Source organism: Erinaceus europaeus, chromosome 2, assembly GCF_950295315.1.
Source record: "Erinaceus europaeus chromosome 2, mEriEur2.1, whole genome shotgun sequence".
In the NCBI taxonomy this organism is placed as follows: domain Eukaryota; kingdom Metazoa; phylum Chordata; class Mammalia; order Eulipotyphla; family Erinaceidae; genus Erinaceus; species Erinaceus europaeus.
This window is the reverse complement of record NC_080163.1, coordinates 5,881,315-5,901,080: the sequence shown is the minus strand read 5'-3', so window position 1 is coordinate 5,901,080 and position 19,766 is coordinate 5,881,315. Positions and strand designations below refer to the sequence as shown.

Sequence of the window (19,766 nt, the reverse complement as noted above, 5' to 3'; positions counted from 1 at the left end):
TCTGTAACTTGCTGGCTGAAAGGTGGTAAGATGTAGAGCAGGACAAAATGTTTTTTTTTAAAAAAATAGGAACCTTCACTATGATGTATCAATGGTAGGGATTTCCCTACTCTATGAAGGAGGCTGACATCCTACTCTGCCACTTGAGGAAGACTGGCCCTAGAATTGTTTCCAGCTTTGGCCACTGACTGTGAGCTCAGGCTGACAGAGACTCAGAGGTTACACAGGTGCTAAATATATATTTAAATGGGCCCTGGGACAGGTGGATGGGATAAACAACTAACTTGCTGTCTAGATTTTCTTCAAGTTTGGGAGCTGTTCTCTGCCCTAATTCAATTTTCTAGCCCCTTTCTCTACTCTGACACCATCTTCTCAGATTATATTTTTGTTCACCTCCATGTTAGCTATCAAACTCAAGCAAAAACTACTAAAGTCATGGACCTCTAGAAACATACCCAAAATAGTCTTCTTGAATTCTTTCCACTCTCAAGATCCCTATTCTAATCTGCTCTATTCCTGCTTTTTGGTTCCTGTTTATTAATCATTTTGTCCTGCCTTATCTCTTACCACCTTTCAGCCATGAGGTTGCAGATGCTACCATGATTCCACCCTGAGTTCCCTGGGAAGACAACTTCACCAAAGTATCCTGGAAACTCACCTCTCCAGAGCCCTACCTCACTAGGGAAAGATAAAAACAGGCTAGAGGTATGGATTGACTTGTCAACGTCCATGTCTGGTGAAGAAGCAATTATAGATAGAAGCCAGACCTTCTACCTTCTGCATCCCATAAAGAATTTTAGTCCATACTCCTAGAGGAAGAGAAATGTTAGGAAAAGATGGCCAGAGGCTTCTGAACTCCAATTCCATCAGAAGAGAGAGAGAGAGAGAGAGAGAGAAGAAGAAGAAGAAGGAGGAGGAGGAGAAGGAGGAGGAGGAGGAGGATGAAGGACACTCAGAAATAGCAATAGGTGTAGGTGTAGTTTAGAAAGGAAAGGAAGAGGGGCCAGGCAGTGGTGCGCCCAGTTAAGCACTCACATTACAATGCACAAGGACCCAGGTTCAAGACCCTGGTTCCCACCTGAAGGGGGAAGTTTCATAAGTGGTGAAGCAAGACTGTAAGTGTCTCTCTTCCTCTCTATCTCCTCTCTGCTCTCAAGTTCTCTCTGTTTCTAACAAATAAATAAAAAATATTTAAAAAGGAAAGAAAGGAAGGGAAGACAGGATCATGGGGGAAAAGGGAATATATATATATATATATATATATATATATATATATACAGAAATAATAGTCAATCCATATCTGTGACCTTAAAGAACTACTATAATTTTCAGTGGTGAAATGAGGACACAGAACTCTGGTGGTAGGAATGATTTGGAACTATAACCCTGCTATCTAATAATTTTGTAAATCAATATTAAGTCACTAATAAAGTTAAAAAAATAAATAGGATCCAGAAAGTAGGAATAGAGCAGGTTAGAATAGGGATGTTAGGGTGGTAAGAAGCTAGGAAGTCTATTTTAGGTATACTCCTAGGGACCCATGACTTTAGTGACTTTCGCTTGAGCTTGACAGTCAACATGGAAGTGGGCTAAAAATATTATCTGGGAAGATGTAGTCAGAGTTCAGAATAGGACTAGGAAGCTGGATTAGGGGAGAGAGTAGCTCCTAAACTTGAAGAAAATACATAAATACAATTAACTGTTTTAAAATTGTTTTTATCTTTACTTATTTATTGGATAGAGACAGTCAGAAATTGAGAGGAAGAGGGAGACAGAGAAGAAGAGAGACAGACAGACACCCATAGCCTTGCTTCACCACTTGTGAAGCTTTCCCTCTACAGGTGGGTACCAGGAGCTCAAACCTGGGTCTTTGTGTGCTCAACCAGGTGCACCACCACCTGGCCCCTACAATGAGCTTTTTTTTAAATTTATATAATTTTGATTTATAAAATGGAAATATTGACAAGACCATAGTATAGGAGGGGTACAATTCTACACAATTCCCACCACCAGAATTCCATATCCCCTCCCCTCCCTTGATAGCTTTCCTATTCTTTATCCCTCTGGAAGCATGGACCCAAGGTCATTAGGGGGTGCAGAAGATAGAAGGTCTGGCTTCTCTAATTGCTTCCCCACTGAACATGGGTGTTGGCAGGTTGACCCACACACCCAGCCTGTCTCTCTCTTTCCCTAGTGGGGCAGGGCTCTTGGGAAGCGGGGCTTCAGGAGACACTGGTGGGGTTGTCTGCCATGGGAAGTCTGGTTGGCATCATGGTAGCATCTGGAACCTGGTGGCTGAAAAAGAGTTAATATATAAAGCAGAACAAATTGTTGACTAATCATAAACCTAAGAGCAAGAATTTTGCAGATGAAAATTTGGGGGTCTCAGTTTTGGGAAAAACTAGTAGGTCTATTTAGGTATATTCCCAGGGGCCCATGACCCAACTAGTTCTTGCCTTCGCCTGACATCTGATGTACTCTAGATGTAACACAGAAGCCTGGATACTATGTATCTTTTCAACGTTTCTGTAAAATTGAGACTATTTTAAAATTTATTTTTGAAAAAGGAAACAGAGCCCACTCTTGCACACAGAGCAAAAAATTAACTTTTCCCCCTTACCCAAACAATTTATTTTTTCAAGCCATTATTTTATTTGTGATTGGAAATGGTTTACAAGGTTGGAACATTACAGGGGATAGTTCCACACTCTTCTGTGTCTCCTCCCTCCAAGTTCTCACAAAATCTCAGGCACAACTCACACTGATTTGTTTTCATTTCACTTTATTCACTTAATTTAATAGGACAGAGAGAAACTGAGAGGGAAGGGGGAAAGAGAGTGAGAGAGACACCTGCAGAAGTGCTTCACTACTTGTGAAGCTTTTCCCCTGCAGGTGGGGGTCAGGGGCTTGACCCCAGGTCTTTGTGCACTTAACCAGGTGCACCACCACCCAGCCCCAAGATCCATTTATTTGTAAGTTCCTTTGTGTTGTATCTTAACTTCATCCCCAGTAAGGGGTTGCAGGAGAAAGAGAACAATCCTTTGTTCTGAAAGCATAGCAAGTCCTACACAATCTTGCAAAAGGTAAATGGTCATGGGCCCAGTCTGTGAACCCCTAAATTGACTGTGATGTACTCAGTATGGTAACCACTCTTTGTGGGCACCCAGACCTTCCCCTGGCCCCTGCCATGGAGGAAGGAAGTAGAACTGGAGATGGGGGGGGGTCATCCTTCAAATGAAGATGCTGTCTCCTTCCTTGGCATGGGACCTATTACAAAAATCTAGCAGGTAGGCCTGGCTGGTACTGCACCCGGTTGAGCACACACATTACAGTGCACAAGGACTGGGGTTCAAGCCCCTGGTCCCCACCTACAGGGAGGAAGCTTCACAAACAGTGAAGCAATGCTTCAAGTCTCTCTTTTTTTTTCCCCTTCCAGTTGCTGAGGGTCAGCGCTAGCACTATGAATCCACTCATGATGGCTCTTTCTTTCTTTCTTTCTTTCTTTCTTTCTTTCTTTCTTTCTTTCTTTCTTTTTTTTTCAGATAGGACAGAGAGAAATTGAGAGAAGATAGAGAGGAGATGGGAAGATAGAGAGGAAAGAGAGACACCTGCTGACCTGTTTCACTGCTTGTGAAGTGGACCCCCCTGCAGGTGGGCAGCGAGGGACTCAAATCTGCATCCTTGCGCTTGGTGAGACGTGTGTTTAACCAGTGTGCCACTGCCCAGCCCCCTTCTTTCTCCCTCTCTATCTGCCCCTTCCCTCTTGATTACCCTCTTGTTTCTATTACTGTGTTGCTGTTAATATATTGCTGCAGCTCTTTCAGTAGATGTTTGATGTATTTAGGTGGCTTCTCATTGGGTGCATAGATGTTAATAATTGTTAAGTCCTCTTGATTGACTGATCCTCTGAGCATTAAGTAATGTTCATCCCTATCTTTTAAAATTGTATTTACTTTAAAGTCTATCATGTCAGATATGAGAATAGCTGTTCTTCCCTTTTTTTGTGGGCCATTGGCTTGTATGATAGTTTTCCTTCCTTTCACTTTGAGTCTGTGTTTGTCTTGTTGAGTTAGGTAGATTTCCTGCAGATAGCATATTGTTGGGTTGTGTTTTCTGATCCATCTCCCTACTCTGTGCCTTTTAATAGGTGAATTCAGGCCACTGACATTTATTGATATCATAACTTGAAGATATTTTAATGCCATTTTTGTAGATTTTTAGAGTGTTCTGATATATGGCATGTTTATGGTGATCTGGTTGTTTATAGGAGACATTTCAGAACTTGTTTCAGGGCAGGCTTGGTGATAGTTAATTCTTTCAACTGTTGCCTGTCTGAGGTTTTTATGCCTTTATCTAGTCTGAATGACAGACTAGCAGGATACAGTAGTCTTGTTTGAAAGCCTTTCTCATTGAGCACTTGATAGATATCTTGCCATTCTCTTCTGGCCTGTAGTGTTTGTATGGAGAAGTCAGCTGCTAATCTTATGGGTTTTCCTCTCTAGGTGACTCTTTCTTTTTCTCTTGCAGCCTTCAGGATCCTTTCTTTATCCTTACTCTTTTCCATTCTAAATATGATGTGTCTTGGTGTCTTTAAGTCTGTGTTAATTCTGTTTGGGACCCTGTGGGCTTCCTGAACCTTTATGTGTTTTATGTCTTCTAGACTAGAGAAGTTCTCAGCTATTATGTCCTGAAGAATGCTTTCTTCCTCTCCCTCTCTTTCGTCTTCTGCTAAGCCAATACTGCATATATTATTTATTTAGAAGTCATCCCATATGTCTCTGTTGTTGTTTTCAGTATCTCTTCATCTCTTTTTGAGATCTCTTACTTCATTTTTAGTTATCTCTAATTCATCCTTGATCTTGCTAATTCTGTCTTCAGCCTTATTCATTCTATTTTCTCTCCCCTCTACTCTTTTCTGGAATTCATCTATTTTGTTCCCCTGTTCTGATACTGTTTTAGCTTGTTCAGCAAGTTGTGTTCTTAGCTCAGCTATTTCAGCTTTCTTTTCTCTAATAACTTTGAGATAATTAGTGTTTTATTCCAGAGTCTCATTTGTTGTTTCTGTATTTCTGATTACAATTCTTTCAAACTCTTTATTCACTCCTGTGATTATTTCCTTAACAAGCATTTTGATGTTAACCTCACTATTTTGTGGTCCAACCTTTGGGGGGCTTTTAGCTGGATTCTTATCCTGGTTCATTTCTCCAATATTTCTACTTGTTGGTTTAACCATTGTATATACTATGTTATGAGGTCCCTCTCTCAGTACTTTTTGAATTACTGGTCACTCTTGCCTGGATTGACTTGTGTCTAAGTAAGTTACTTAAAGGGTTCACAGCTGTGGAAATTAACAGTTGTTTCAATATTATTTTAATCCCTGAGTTGCAGCACAGTGGCTGTTAAAGCTTGCTCTGTTCTTTTTCTTCCCTGTAGGCTATGGAAGCTTGAGGGCTTTTAAACTATAAGTAGGCTTTTTAGCTTAATCCCTCACTCCTAACCAAGAGATAAAGCAGGGTGGGGGAGAGGTAATCCAGTGATTATGCAAAGAGACTCTCACACCCCAAGGATCCAAAGCTTTAGGCTCAATTCAGCTTCTGTGCCGAGACGGACAGCATTGCTGGGCCCTGTGAGGTTTCTAAACAAGTCCTGTTTATAGTCTGTAGGTTCTGAGGCAACTATTCACTATGTTCTCATCAGGATAACAACATGGAAAGGCTCCCACCACACACCCCCACCACTAGGCCACCAAGCTATAGATCTCCTGAGTTTGCTGGTTGTTCTCATCAAGAGAACAATGTGAAAGGCTCCCACAATACAGCCCTACTGCTAGGCCTCTGATGTGTAGATCTTCTCCTGAGTTTCCTGGTTAGTTCTCTGTCCCCTTATGTTAGCACAGGGCCTCCCCCTTGCTGCTCCAGCTTCTGAGGGCAGTAGCAACGGAGACTCACAGTTGCATTTGGTGAGTCTTAGGGGAGTCCTCTCCTCCCCTCAGCCACCTTTTTGTTGGAAAAACAGACTGGGGGTGGTGCCTCAATTGGTAAGTTGCCAGACTATTACCAGCCACTTAATCTCTCCCTAGGCTCCTCTCGGTCCACGAGCCACACGTGTTTGCACTCACTGGTTATTTGGTGGGTTCCTGAAGTCATTCTAGTCCTGCCTTGTTTCAGTACCAGGTAATCTCCTTTGGTATTCCTAGTTGACCCAGGAGAGAAGATTACCCTCTGTTTCTAACATGTATGCATATATATATTTTTTCAAGCTAACAGATATCCCACCAACAAAGTGGGTCTATTCACAAATAGCACCACCAAGAGACAGACTGGAAGCAGTGAGCTGAGTTACAAGTCCCCACCCCCCCCAATACAATCCCTGTAATTGCTTCTGGGTGGGGGAGGCAATATGGCTTCCCACCGAGGGCGCAAAGCATACTAAGGCTCCAGTAATTGGCTGTCCGGGCAGGAGCCGACACTTTCTTTGGGCTCCTTGGCCTTTTCTTAAGTGGGGTTTTTAGACATTCGCTTCCACATGGGGGAAACATCTTGTCCTGTTTGATCAAAGTCCTTATGTCCACACTCTGTGGCTCCTGGCTGCAACTTCCTTTCCCTCCACCCACCCACACACCAATCTTACCTGTGTTGCCACAGTTGACAGGTGAGCCCCAGCATGGGGTAACAGGGTGAAGCAATTCTGGGTCTGGGCCTTTAAAAATACACTTTACTGGCATGTGGTTGAACACATTACCATGCACAAGGATCAATGTTCAAGCCCCAGGTCCCCACCTATAAGGGGTGGGGGGGAGGAAGCTTCATAAGTTGTGAAGCAGGTCTGTAGGTCTGTCTCTTTCTCTCTCCGTCTCTTATCTTCTCCTACCCTCTCGATTTCTGTCTGTTCTATCAAATAAAATAAAAAAATTTGGGGGGCCATGTGGTGCTGCAGCCGGTTGAGTGCATATGTTATAATGCACTGGGTTTAAGCCCCCAGTCCCTACCTGTAAGGGGAAAGCTTTCCAAGTGGTGAAGCAGGGCTGCAGGTGTCTCTCTTTCTTTCTCCATCTCTATCTTCCCTTTTCCTCTCAATTCTGACGATCTCTATACAATCAATAAATAAAGATAATTTTAAAATATATGAGCCATGTGCGCTTAACCCACTGCTCTACCGCCTGACTACCTCTACTAACGAATCCAGGTGGCTGAGTACCAGAAATCAGCCCTTTCACTAGCTAATGTCTTCAGCCAAAGTCTAGGGGCTGAGGCTTTTTTTTTCTTCCTCTCTGGCTCAGCTTTTGGAATTATTTTTTTTTTTATTTTATCAGCTCAGCTGGGGATTGAACCTGGGACCTCCAAGCCTTAGGTAGAAGAACATTTTTCAGAGTTGCTCTGCAATTTCCATGCCCTCAGGACACGGTTTTGTACACTTCAACCTAGAGATGCGTCTCTATCTCCCCCCCAACACACATGATCAAGGTTCAGCAGAGACAGGGTTAGGGGGTGGTTGGGACTGGCCCTCCTCCCCATTCTGACCCCATGGACAGAATCCAGGAGTGTGCAGAAGGTTTGAACCCCCACAAGTCTAGAGCCCCTCCCCCAACCCTGATATACAGTCTCACTTGACTAATTCTCAGGCCCCTGAAGGTCCAAGTTCACACTGGCAGGTTCAATATGGCCATCTCTCAATTCTCACCACAGTCTAGATTTTTACACTGAAACTTCCCTCCCATTCAGCTCATCAATGATTTTAAGGGTTAAAGTGATTTACTCTCTGTGTGTATTTAGTTATTTTCAGTAGGAAGATAGGTCTGGTACCCAGCTCCTGGAACCCCTGAAGATGGTCCTTTTTATTCTATTCTACGCTATGCTATGCTATGCTATGCTATGCTATGCTATGCTATGCTATGCTATGCTATGCTATTTATTTCCCAGAACACTACTCATCTCCAGTTTATGGTGGTGGGGAGGATTAAAACTGGGACTTTGGAGCCTCAAACATAAGAGTCTTTTTGCATAACCATTATGCTATGTACCCCGCCCAGTCCTCATCTTTGTAACATTTAAATTCATGTCCTTTGTGATTTCCTTCAGAGTTGTGCCTCTAAGCACCATCCGGGGTTAGGGAGACAGCACCACTATAAACCAGAGCTGGGTAGAGTGCTCTGGTAACACAATCATGGTAATAGTAATAGTAATAGTAATAGTAATAGTAATAGTAATAGTAATAGTAATAGTAATAGTAATAGTAATATGGTCTGGAAGATGGTGCAGTGGATAAAGCATTGGACTTTCAAGCACAAGTTCCTGAGTTCAATCCCTGGCAGCACATGTGTCAGAGAGACATCTGGCTCTTTCTCTCTCTCTACCTGATCAGCCATCTGTACTGTCACACTCCAAGTCCATGTGTCTGGCTAGACTTTATTCCTAAATTCCAGACTTGTAGATGGAACACTTGCTGATTCTCTCTCTCTTCTTTAATCTTTATTTATTTATTGGGTAGAGACTATCAGAAAGCGAGAGGGAAGAGGGAGAGAGAGAGGAAGAGAGACACCTGCAGTCCTGCTTTACCACTTGCCAAGTTTTGTCCCTGCAGTGGGGATCAGGGGTCCTTGCACACTGTCACATACTGATTCTCCAAACTGCTATATATTTTACACCCCTAACCGAAATTGAACTCCCAAGCTTCTTCTTTTATTTTTAATATTTTATTCACTTTTTAATGAGATAGAGGGAGAGAGGGAGACCGAGAGAGACCAGAGCCCTGCTCAGCTCTGGTTTATAGTGGTGCTAGGGACTGAACCTGGGACCTCAGAGCCTCAGGCAGGAGAGTCTTTGCAGAACCATGATGCTGCCCCCGCCAAGTCTTTTCATCAAACATCTCTTATAACCTTTCTCTCCTCAGGCAGTGACAGCTTCAGGACTGTAACCTCTTGAAGCCAGATCAGGACCTGCTTCCCTAGGCCACAGAATGGTGAACACTGTCACAGTAGTTGTTGCGTGAAGGGATATTGCTTTGCTGCTATTCAAACCTGTGATCAGAGACTGGTGTCTGCTGAGGCCGGCCAGTTTCTTGACTCTCCCAGAGAATGGTGGCTATTATACAGGTACAACTGGGAGAAGGCTGGGAAGGAGGGGGGCCTAGATGAGAGGGAAGTCAGAGATGGATCAAAGGACCCCAGACCAGAGGGTCTTCAGAAGCCTGGCCTCTCAGATCCTCAACAAATCCTACCAGAGGCCCCGACACCCTTCATTATGTTATGAGGTCAGGACAGCAGTGCCTGAGTCCCCTGAGGCTTTCCTTTGTCTGCAGATTCAGCTTTATAATGTGTGTGTGTGTGTGTGTGTGTGAGAGAGAGAGAGAGAGAGAGAGAGAGATTTATTATTGGATAGAGACAGAGAGAAATTGAGAGGGGAGGAGCAGAGAGGGAGAGAGACAGAGAGACACCTGCAGCCCTCCTTCGCCACTCATGAAGCTTTCCTCCTGCAGGTGGGGACCAGGGGCTTGAACCCGGGTCCTTGCACACTGTAGTGTGCGCACTCAGCCAGGTGCTCCCCTCCCCTCCCCTCCCCTCCCCTCCCCTCCCCTCTCCTCTCCTCCCCTCCCCTCCCCTCCCCTCCCCTCCCCTCTCCTCTCCCCTCCTCCCATCTCTTCTCCTCTCCTCTCCTCCCCCTCTCTCCTCCTCTCCTCCCATCTCTTCTCCTCTCCTCCCCTCCTCCCCCTCTCCCTTCCTCTCCTCCCATCTCTTCTCCTCTCCTCCCCATCTCCCCTCCCCTCTCTTCCCCTCCCCTCCCCTCTCCTCTCCTCTCCCCTCCTCTCCTCCCATCTCTTCTCCTCTCCTCTCCTCCCCCTCTCTCCTCCTCTCCTCCCATCTCTTCTCCTCTCCTCCCCTCCTCCCCCTCTCCCTTCCTCTCCTCCCATCTCTTCTCCTCTCCTCCCCATCTCCCCTCCCCTCCCCTCCCCTCCCCTCCCCTCTCCTCTCCTCTCCCCTCCTCTCCTCCCATCTCTTCTCCTCTCCTCTCCTCCCCCTCTCTCCTCCTCTCCTCCCATCTCTTCTCCTCTCCTCCCCTCCTCCCCCTCTCCCTTCCTCTCCTCCCATCTCTTCTCCTCTCCTCCCCATCTCCCCTCCCCTCTCTTCCCCTCCCCTCCCCTCTCCTCTCCTCTCCCCTCCTCTCCTCCCATCTCTTCTCTTCTCCTCTCCTTCCCTCCTCCCCCTTCCCTCTCCTCTCCTCTCCTCTCCTCTCCTCTCCTCTCCTCTCCTCTCCCCTCCTCTCCTCCCATCTCTTCTCTTCTCCTCTCCTTCCCTCCTCCCCCTTCCCTCTCCTCTCCTCTCCTCTCCTCTCCTCTCCTCTCCTCTCCCCTCCTCTCCTCCCATCTCTTCTCTTCTCCTCTCCTCCCCTCCTCCCCCTTCCCTCTCCTCTCCTCTCCTCTCCTCTCCTCTCCTCTCCTCTCCCCTCCTCTCCTCCCATCTCTTCTCTTCTCCTCTCCTTCCCTCCTCCCCCTTCCCTCTCCTCTCCTCTCCTCTCCTCTCCTCTCCCCTCCTCTCCTCCCATCTCTTCTCTTCTCCTCTCCTCCCCTCCTCCCCCTTCCCTCTCCTCTCCTCTCCCCTCCTCTCCTCCCATCTCTTCTCTTCTCCTCTCCTCCCCTCCTCCCCCTTCCCTCTCCTCTCCTCTCCCCTCCTCTCCTCCCATCTCTTCACCTCTCTTCCCCTCCCCTCCCCTCCCCTCTCCTCTCCTCCCCCCCTCCCCTCCCCTCTCCTCCCCTCCTCCCCCTTTCCTCCTTCTCCTCCCCTCCCCTCTCCTCTCCTCTCCCCTCCTCTCCTCCCATCTCTTCTCTTCTCCTCTCCTCCTCCCCCTTCCCTCTCCTCTCCTCTCCCCTCCTCTCCTCCCATCTCTTCACCTCTCTTCCCCTCCCCTCCCCTCCCCTCTCCTCTCCTCTCCCCTTCTCTCCTCCCATCTCTTCACCTCTCCTCTCCTCCCCTCCCCTCCCCTCTCCTCTCCTTTCCCCTCCTCTCCTCCCATCTCTTCACCTCTCCTCTCCTCTCCTCCCCTCCCCTCGCCTCCCTTCCCCTCTCCTCTCCTCTCCCCTCCCCTCCTCTCCTCTCCTCCCATCTCTTCTCCTCTCCTCTCCTCCCCTCCTCCCCCTTTCCTCTCCTCTCCTCTCCTCCCCTCCCCTCCCCTCCCCTCTCCTCTCCTCTCCCCTCCTCTCCCCTCCTCTCCTCCCGTCACTTCTCCTCTCCTCCCCTCCTCCCCCTTTCCTCTCCTCTCCTCCCCATCTCCCCTCCCCTTCCCTCTCCTCTCCTTCCCTCTCCTCTCCTCTCTCCTCTCCTCCCCATCTCCCCTCCCCTCTCCTCCCCTCCCCTCCCCTCTCCTCTCCTCTCCTCTCCTCTCCTCTCCTTTCTTTCTTTTTCTTGACTGCCAGGGTTTTTTTTTTACAACTTTTATTAGTGATTTAATATTGATTTACAAATTTAAAAAAATAAAAAAATTTATTTATTTATTCCCTTTTGTTGCTCTTGTTGTTTTATTATTGTAGTTATTACTGTTGTTGTTATTGATGTCATCATTGTTGGACAGGACAGAGAGAAATGGAGAGAGGAGGGGAAGACAGAGAGGGGGAGAGAAAGACAGACACCTGCAGACCTGCTTCACCGCCTGTGAAGCGACTCCCCTGCAGGTGGGGAGCCGGGGGCTCGAACCGGGATCCTTATGCCGGTCCTTGCGCTTTGCACCACGTGTGCTTAACCCGCTGTGCTACCGCCCGACTCCCTCATTTACAAAATTATAAAACAACAGGGGTATAATTCCACACCTTTCCCACCACCAGAGTTCTGTGTCTCCAGTTCCTCCATTGGAAACTGCAGTAGTTCTCCCAAGGTCACAGAATGGCCTCACTATTATTCTATAAATATCTATGTTTTGCTCATTTCCCCCCGTATAGTCCTGCCTTCTCTTCCTTTCTAATTCACACCTACATTTATTACTGCTTCCAAGTGTCCTTCCTTTTTCCCTCTTCTCTTTCTGGGTCCTGATGGAATTTGGGCTCAGAAACCCCTGGTCATCTTTCCCTAACATTTCTCCTCCTCTGGGAGTATGGATCAAAATTCTTTAGGGGTGATTTCCAGGATTTTTGTGTCTCCTGGAAGACTCTCCCTCCCACCCATAAAGGCATGAAACAGAGAGAGAGAAAAGAGAGAGAGAGAGAGAGAGAGAGAGAGAAGGAGAAGGAGAAAAAGAAGGAGAAGGAGAAGGAGAAGAGGAAGAGGAACAAGAGACATCAAAACACTGCCCCACCACTCTTAAAGATTCCTCTGTGTATGGAGCATCTGTGTGGTGGCCTGGGACTTGAACCTAGGTCCTCACACATAGTAAAGGATGCACTCTGCTTGGCAAGCCATCTCCTGGCCCTTGTCCCTGAGAACTGAACCTTCTCACAGACAGGGACAGACCTCAACCTGGGCATCTCCCATCACAGCTGAACCTGAGGACCCAGAGACCCCAGTCGACAGGGGTGTGGTAGGAAGTGTTCTAAGCATCACCTGAGTAGAGACACCACCTGAACAGAGACATCACCTTAACAGAGACTCCAGCCGTGTAGAGACATCATCTCAGAAGATATATCACTTGTGCCGAGATACCCCCTGAACAAGACATCACCTGAGTAGAGACACCATCTGTGCAGAGACACACAGGTTCTAGGGACTTTATGCTCAAGATAAACCTCTCAGGATCCCAGTAGGACCCAGTTTCCACGGGGGAATGATGATGGGGAGACAGGCCCCAACTTCCAAGCTGCACCCCCACGCCCTTGGAGCCCAAGTCCCCCCTCTGCAGGTGCAGGCAACTTGCTGTCACCCCAGCTTCCTGTTGCAGCTTCCCCCTCCTGCACCCGCCTTGCCTCACACTTGGGCATTTTCTTTCCCAGCAGAGCAACCTGCCCAGCTCTGCCCAGTGGAGGGGGTGATGAGGTCCCTGCTGCTGCTGCTGGCTCTGCTGTGGAGGGATGAGTGGGTGCAGGGACAAATCATGTATGGGACAAAGAGAAGGTTTCTGAGACCCCCTGCTCCTCCAGTGCCCAAGATTCTGAATCCAAGAATAAACATCCAAGTGCCGGAGTCAGTAGTGGTGCAGGAGGGGCTGTGTGTCCTTGCGCCCTGCTCCTTCTCCTACCCTGGGATATTTCTGGACCTCAACAGAATCTTCACTTACTGGTTCCGGGATGGGGACGATGAGCACAAGGATTCTCCAGTGGCCATGAACAACCAAAATAGACCCATGAAGCCAGAGACCGAGCACAGGTACAAACTTCTCAGAGACCCTACAAACAGCTGTTCCCTGAGCATCACAGGTGCCAGGAAGGAAGACGAGGGAGCCTACTTCTTCAGAGTGGAGAGTGGAGATGAAAAGTATAGCTACAAAGAGAAGAAGCTGACCTTGCAGGTGACAGGTAGGTGGGGCCTGGGGTGGAGAAGGACCCTGGGGTGGGGAAGCTCCCCTTCAGGGCAGGATTCAGGGGTGTCCCTGCTCCAGGGTGTGGGGTGGGAGGAAGAGACCCAGGCTCTGCCCTCCTCAGGGACACCTCTTTCCCTGCCTGTCTCAGCCCTGACAGCACAGCCTGACATCCACTTTGAGGAGCCCCTGGTTTCTGGTCAGCCTGCAAGGCTGAGCTGCATCCTGGAGGGGTCCTGTGAGGGGATAGCCCCCCAGTTCTCCTGGCTGGGGGATGCTCTTGACTCTCTGGACCCCTGGAGCCTGAGGTCCCCAGTGATCAGCTTCACTCCGAGACCCCAAGATCATGGCAACAACCTCACCTGTCAGGTGAAAGTCTCTCAGGCTCTAGTGAGCACAGAGAGAACCATCAGACTCGATGTGTCCTGTGAGTGCTGAGGGGATGGGGGGCTAAGGGGTGGGGGTGCAGGAAGGGCTCCCATCTGAGCCTCTCCCACAGGAGATGGGGGTGCAGAGGGGGAGGCAGCCATCAGGAGACCTGTCCCTTCCTGCCATCCTTTATGTGGGTCTCTGAAGTGAAGACCATGTCCTCACCCCTCCCCATCTTCCCTCCCAGATGCTCCACGCTTTCTCACCACCACACTTTCCCAGGGAAACCACACAGGTAGGAAGGAGCTTCTGTCTCCCCAGGGCTGGGCTGGGACCAGAGCTGCTGCCACCCAGGGCTCAGAGCTGGAGGTGACAGCCTCCCTCACCCCCCTGCCCCCTCCCTGGGCCTGCCCTTCTTCCCCCCCCTCCCGCCCTGTGTCTGGCACCCTTGGGCCCAGTGCACTCTTCCTGTCTCCTCTCTTCCCTTTACTGACTCCCCTTCATCCACTCCTTGCTGGTTTTCCAAGTGGAGCTGCAGCTGCCCCAGCTTTGTGAGGCTTCAGGTGTGAGGTCTGTCTGCTCAGGGCCTGTGCATGCTGGGAAATCGGGGCTGCAACAGACCAGTGAACACCCTTCACCATGTGGGCTTCCTAACTGCCTTTCATTTTCACCTTTCTCTCTCTCTCTCTCTCTTTCTCCCTCTCCCTTCCTTCCTTCCTTCTTTCCTTCCTTCCTTCTTTCCTTCCTTCCTTTCTTTCTTTCCTTCTTTCTTTCATTCTCTCATTCTTTCCTTTTTCTTTAGCTGGAACTTGGCATTAAACTCAGGACCTTCTTTGGGCCAATTCTCTCTCTCTCTCTCTCTCTCTCTCTCTCTGTCTCAGAGAAACAGAGAGGGTGAGAAAGCCCTGCACTGCTGCACCACCATCATGTGTGAGAACCTGGGTTCAAGCCCCCAGCTCCCACCTGCAGTGGGGAAGCTTGTCATGTGCTGGAGCAGTGCTGACACATGTCTCTCCTCCTCTGTTTTCCTCTCCCTGTATATCTCTCTCTATCACTGTCTCTTCCCATAAATCAAAATTGCCTCTGGGCTGTAGAATCATATAGTCACTGAAGTCCAGTGATAACCCTGGTGGTAAAACATTGTTCAGATGTTTTGTGAAGGCTGAGAAGACCACATAATGGTTCTGCAGGAAACTTCCATCCTTGAAGCTTCCCCTCATTCAGTGAGGACTGGGGGCTTGAATTCTGGTGCTTGTGCCACCACCTTGTGCCCGTCTATTGCTTCTTTTCTTTCTTTTCCCTTTTTTCTTAAAATTTTTATTATCTTTTTTGATAGAAACAACCAGAAATCAAGAGAGAATAGGGTGACAGAGAAGGAGAAAGGCATAGAGGCACCTGCAACAATATTTGACCACTTGCAAAACTTTCCCCCTGCAGGTGGGGACCAGGGACTCGAACCTAGGTCCTTGCACACTGAAACCAGGAGTGCCACTACCTGCCCCCACTCTTTTTTTCTATAAAGATCCATGTATTTTTTTATGAAAAAGGGTGAAAGAGGGAGAGGCAGGGGGACCAGAGGCAGGTGAAGGGAGACAGAAGCCCAGCATCACTGGGGCTCGTGCTGTGCCAGGGAGAGGCCTCAATTCCTCGTGCTGCAGGGCCTGTGCTCTGCCCACCATGCTTCCCCACTCCTTACCCCATCCACCTTCTGCCCCACACAGGACCAGGGGGTCACTGTCGCCCCCTGCTGCCCTAATCTCTACTCCCCCAGTACTTGGTACGTGGTGCTCCTGTCCACTTGTGGCTCTGTCTGCTGGAAGCCTGAGGAACAGACAGACAGACAGACAGACGCCGCCACTCCTGCCACCCTGCCCTGTCCCTGTCCTTAGCCTTATGGATCCTGAGAAACCACAGCTCTGTGGTCATCCAGGAGGGCCAGTTCCTGCATCTGGTGTGTGCGGCTGACAGCAACCCCCCCACCAGACTGAGCTGGAGCCTGGATGGCAGAGCCCTGAGCCCCTCTGAGCCCTCGGAGCCCGGGGTCCTGGAGCTGCCCCACGCTGGGCCTGGGGAGCAGGGCCAGTTCACCTGCCAGGCCCACAACCAGCTGGGTGCCCAGCACCTGTCATTCAGTCTGTCCCTGCAGGGTGAGTGCAGGGCCCTGGGGCCAGGTTGGGGCTGGAGGAGGCTGCTTGGTCTGGTGTGTGCACATGGGGGGGGGGGACTGGGCCTTGGGAAGAGCTTCCCTGAGCTGTCTCCTCCTCTAGGAAGCCAACTTCCCTGCACTTGTGCAGAACAGGAGCAGGGGCAGCAGCAGGGGGAAGGTTCCTGGCCCCTGGTCCTCACCCTCATCAGGGGAGGCCTCATGGGGGCTGGCTTCCTGCTCACCTATGGCCTCACCTGGATCTACTACACCAAGTGAGCAGCCTGGGCCTCCCTGGGGGAGGGGGTGTAGGTGTGGGTGTGGCCAGGCTGTCCCCAGGCCTGGGGCACTGACCCATCTGCTGCTGGCTCTGCAGGTGCCCAGGCTCCTCCAGCAGACAGAACTGAGGAGAGACTCAGACACTGAGCACCCGGGGGGGGGGCACCTCTCAGCCCCCGGGACCCTCCCCAGCTGACCTGCACATCTGGATGAGGGCTGGTCCCTGCACGGGATGCTGAGTGGCCGTCCCAGTGGGAGAGACCAGCCCCATTGAGGCAGGATGGGACCCTCCTGCTCCCGGTGGTAGGGGGCAGGTCTGCCTCAAGGGGCCACGGCACTGGCACCAGGCCTGAGCAGAGGGCTGGGTGCTCACAGCCCCTCTGGTGAGGGTGGGTGTGGGCAGCTTCCTCCCTCTGACCCTCTTCCCAGTCTGGACAGAGGACTGGACTGGCATCAGGCTCATAGTGAGAGAAAGAAAGAAAGAATCTTCTGTGAACATAGGACAGGCTGGGGAGTCTCAGCAACCTCCCAGATGGTGCTGGCTCTGCTCCCCCATAGCTGTGTCAGGGGCTGGGGTGGAGCACAGGAGGTAGAGAGCAGTCCTTACCTGCCAACTTGAGGACCTGGGTTCAATTCCCAGCACCTCTATATGCCATAGCTGAGCAGTGCCCTGGTATCTGTCCCTGTTTCTCAGAAATGAACACATTAGTAGAACAATCAATCAATAAATCTCTTAAAAATGGCTCTCTTGCTCTGGAGACAGCATTATGGTTATGCAAACAACCTTCTTTTCTGAGGTGCTGATGCCCCAGAGTCAATTCCCAGAACCACCAGGAGCCATTGCTGAGCAGTGTTGTGGTTGAAATTAAATGAGTTGATTCAATAAGAAATTGCTTTGTTCCTGCAGAACACTTTGGGTAGAAGAAAGGAGGATCACTAGGCAGACATCCTCAATCCCCCATGGGAAATAAAAGTGTGTGTGGAGGGCAGTGAGAAAGGAAAGTCCTGGACACTAGTGCTGCCCTCTCCACAGCTGACATCTTCCTCTCTAGAAGGAGTCTCTCTCTCTCTCTCTCTCTCTCTCTCTCTCTCTCTCTCTCTCTCTCTCTATTCCTCTCCCTCTACCCTCTCCCTCTCCCTTTCCCTCTCTTTCTCTCCTTTTTTTTTTTTCCTCCTGGGTTATCACCGGGGCTCAGTTTCTCAATCTACTTCTCCTGGTGTATCCTCCCATGTTAATGGATAGGACAGAGAGAAATTTAGACGGGTGGTGGAGGGGACCTGCAGGCCAGCTTCAGTGCTTTTGAAGTGACCTCCATGCAGGTGTTGAGCCAGGGGCTTGAACCAGGATCCTTGCGTGGGTCCTTGAACTTCATACTACCCTGTGAACCACCACCCAGCCCCCTAGAAGGAATCTTCATCTCCAAGAAGTTCTTCATTTGTCTGCAGGGACCCTCCTGTGAAACCAGCCTTGGCCTGTGGTGCACTGGGTGTGGAGGCAGGTTTCCCCCTATGCAGAATGTTCTTGGGAAAGGCCAGGGCAGGGCAAATGCTTTGCCAGGAAGAGCTCCAGGGCAGGCTGCCAGGCTAGCATGGGGGTGCTTCTTCCTTGTGCGTACTCTCTGGGTTGGAGAGAACTCAACCAGAGACAGCCTGGGCTGCTGCTCACTCAGTGATGTGAAGGAGATGACTCAGGAATAGACTCCTCGTGGTGAGACCATTCAATTCTTTATTGATCAGAGAGCCAAGGCTTTTAAAGGGCGGACCCAGAAGAGGCAAGTCGGAACAGAAATACTAGGAAAGGGGTGGAGAAAGACAAAAGGGGCTGGAAATGTAGGAAATTCCTTAGCAACTGTTGCGAGGGTTTTAACTGGTAGGATTAATACTACCATGCAGGCAGGGAGGGTCTTGAGGGTAGAAAGAAGATAGATCAAAGGAATGGAATGGGTGTGGATCATTCAGGCAAAACAGTGATTATGTAGATCATAAGGGAGTAGTCCCTAGTATCAGGAATGCAGGGAGTCTGAGAAGAAGAGAGGCTGGATGTCCCCTTAAATCAAGCCTTCCAAGCTCAACCACATCCTCACAATTTCCTGACATCTCCCCCTTCCTTTTTATCTAATGGCCATAGTATCAGGAATGCAGGGTGCTTTGTGAGGAAGGAAGTCTGATAAATGGGGCAAACCTTTGGGTTTACTCCTGTCTCTCCTTGCTCAACCTCTCGGTAGAGAGAGAGACTGACAGGATAGATGCACTCCTCAGGTCAAACCCTGCCAGTCTCTACCACACCCTCACAATTTCCTACAGCAGGATGTGTCGGGCTGAGCCATGGAGGAATGATAGAGGAGATCCGGGGTGAAGAGGGAACACAAATCTTTCTTCGCACGGGCACATCAGAGTTGGGTGAGAGCGTAGTGGTTCGGGCCACGTGGTGCTAGCAAAAATGGCTGCCTCCCGCTACACACAGCACCCTTCTCTGCGTCCATTCACCAAGGTGAAAAGTGGGAAAGAGAGAGAGAGGCGGAAGCAGGATGGCTTTATAGGGCAAAAACCAGGAGTGACAAATTGGGACAGGATTGTTTGGGAAAGGCACTCTGAGAATGTTGAATTAACTCTCGTGGGAACTGTCAATAACCTGAGTGGACAACATGGTGGAACAGGCACTCCAAGAATGTCGCCTAAATCTCCTGGGAACTGGCAATAACCTGAGGGGACAACATGGCAGCTGTGACTGCATCTGCACAATTTCCCAGCAAGGATGAGCAGCTGGCCTGTGTCCTAAGCTGCTTTGCCCTGTGCACAGCCCAGCTTCCAGCCAGGCCTCTGCTGAGCTGAAGGAAGCTTCTATGTGGTGCTCTCTGTCACCCTCTCCCTGGAGTCTTCTCATCTCTCTTTCTCTTTGTCTCTGACTTTGTCTAAAATACAATGTAGCATGAAGAGCTCTGAGTAATTCTGGAAGTCTGGCCAGGGCAGCTGTGGTCTAGGTCTCTGCTCCCCAGCAATAATAAAAAAGAAAAATTTAAAAAGAAGAAAAGGAAGGAAGGATGGAAAGAAAGGAGAAGGAAGAAAGGGAGAGAAGCATTGCCGGGCTGGGCTAGCTTCACAGGTGGTAGAGATGACGGTAGAGAGATGACCAGGGACTCATGGCTGAGCTGGGAAGCAGTATCTCCTTTATTAATGAGATACATTGCCTTTTATGCATCTCTTCACTGGAAGTAGCAGGGAAAGGAAATAACTAGGAGAGGGGGTGGAGCAAAAAGACCATGAACAGAACATAGAAAACTTCCATCTAACCAGTGGGGATTAAACCAATACCAGGTAAAACAGTGATTATGTAAATAGACCACAGGTAAAACAGTGATTATGTAAATAGGCTGGTAAAAGAGTAATTATGTAAATAGACCACATTGTAAGTAATAAAAAATGAACCTAATGTGATGATTAAAACAGAAGGTCTTATAAGCAGAATTTAGAAGCATACCAACATTCCCCCCTTTCTAACTAATGACCATAATAGTATCAGGAGTGCGGGGTGAACAGAAACC

The 19,766-nt window shown here is 49.2% G+C and overlaps 2 protein-coding genes across 2 annotated transcripts in view; one reads left to right on the top strand and one right to left on the bottom strand.

Moving 5' to 3' along the window:
* Positions 1-19,766, bottom strand: part of SPACA6 (sperm acrosome associated 6) — a 231,142-nt gene that overhangs the window by 42,640 nt on the left and 168,736 nt on the right. The window lies entirely within an intron of this gene.
* On the top strand, positions 12,879-16,966 carry LOC103127266 (sialic acid-binding Ig-like lectin 14). Its single transcript, XM_060186379.1, has 6 exons — positions 12,879-13,431; positions 13,585-13,860; positions 14,050-14,097; positions 15,692-15,949; positions 16,070-16,220; positions 16,322-16,966. The coding sequence occupies exons 1-6, from the start codon at positions 12,948-12,950 to the stop codon at positions 16,350-16,352; spliced, it is 1,248 nt and encodes a 415-aa protein (XP_060042362.1). The 5' UTR covers positions 12,879-12,947; the 3' UTR covers positions 16,353-16,966.

Coding starts and splice junctions, on each gene's coding strand:
- LOC103127266 (XM_060186379.1), top strand. CDS start 12,948: ATGAGGTCCCTGCTGCTGCTGCTGGCTCTGCTGTGGAGGGATGAGTGG. Junction 14,098..15,691: donor TTCCCAGGGAAACCACACAG/GTAGGAAGGAGC, acceptor CCCTGTCCTTAG/CCTTATGGATCCTGAGAAAC. Junction 16,221..16,321: donor ACCTGGATCTACTACACCAA/GTGAGCAGCCTG, acceptor CTGGCTCTGCAG/GTGCCCAGGCTCCTCCAGCA.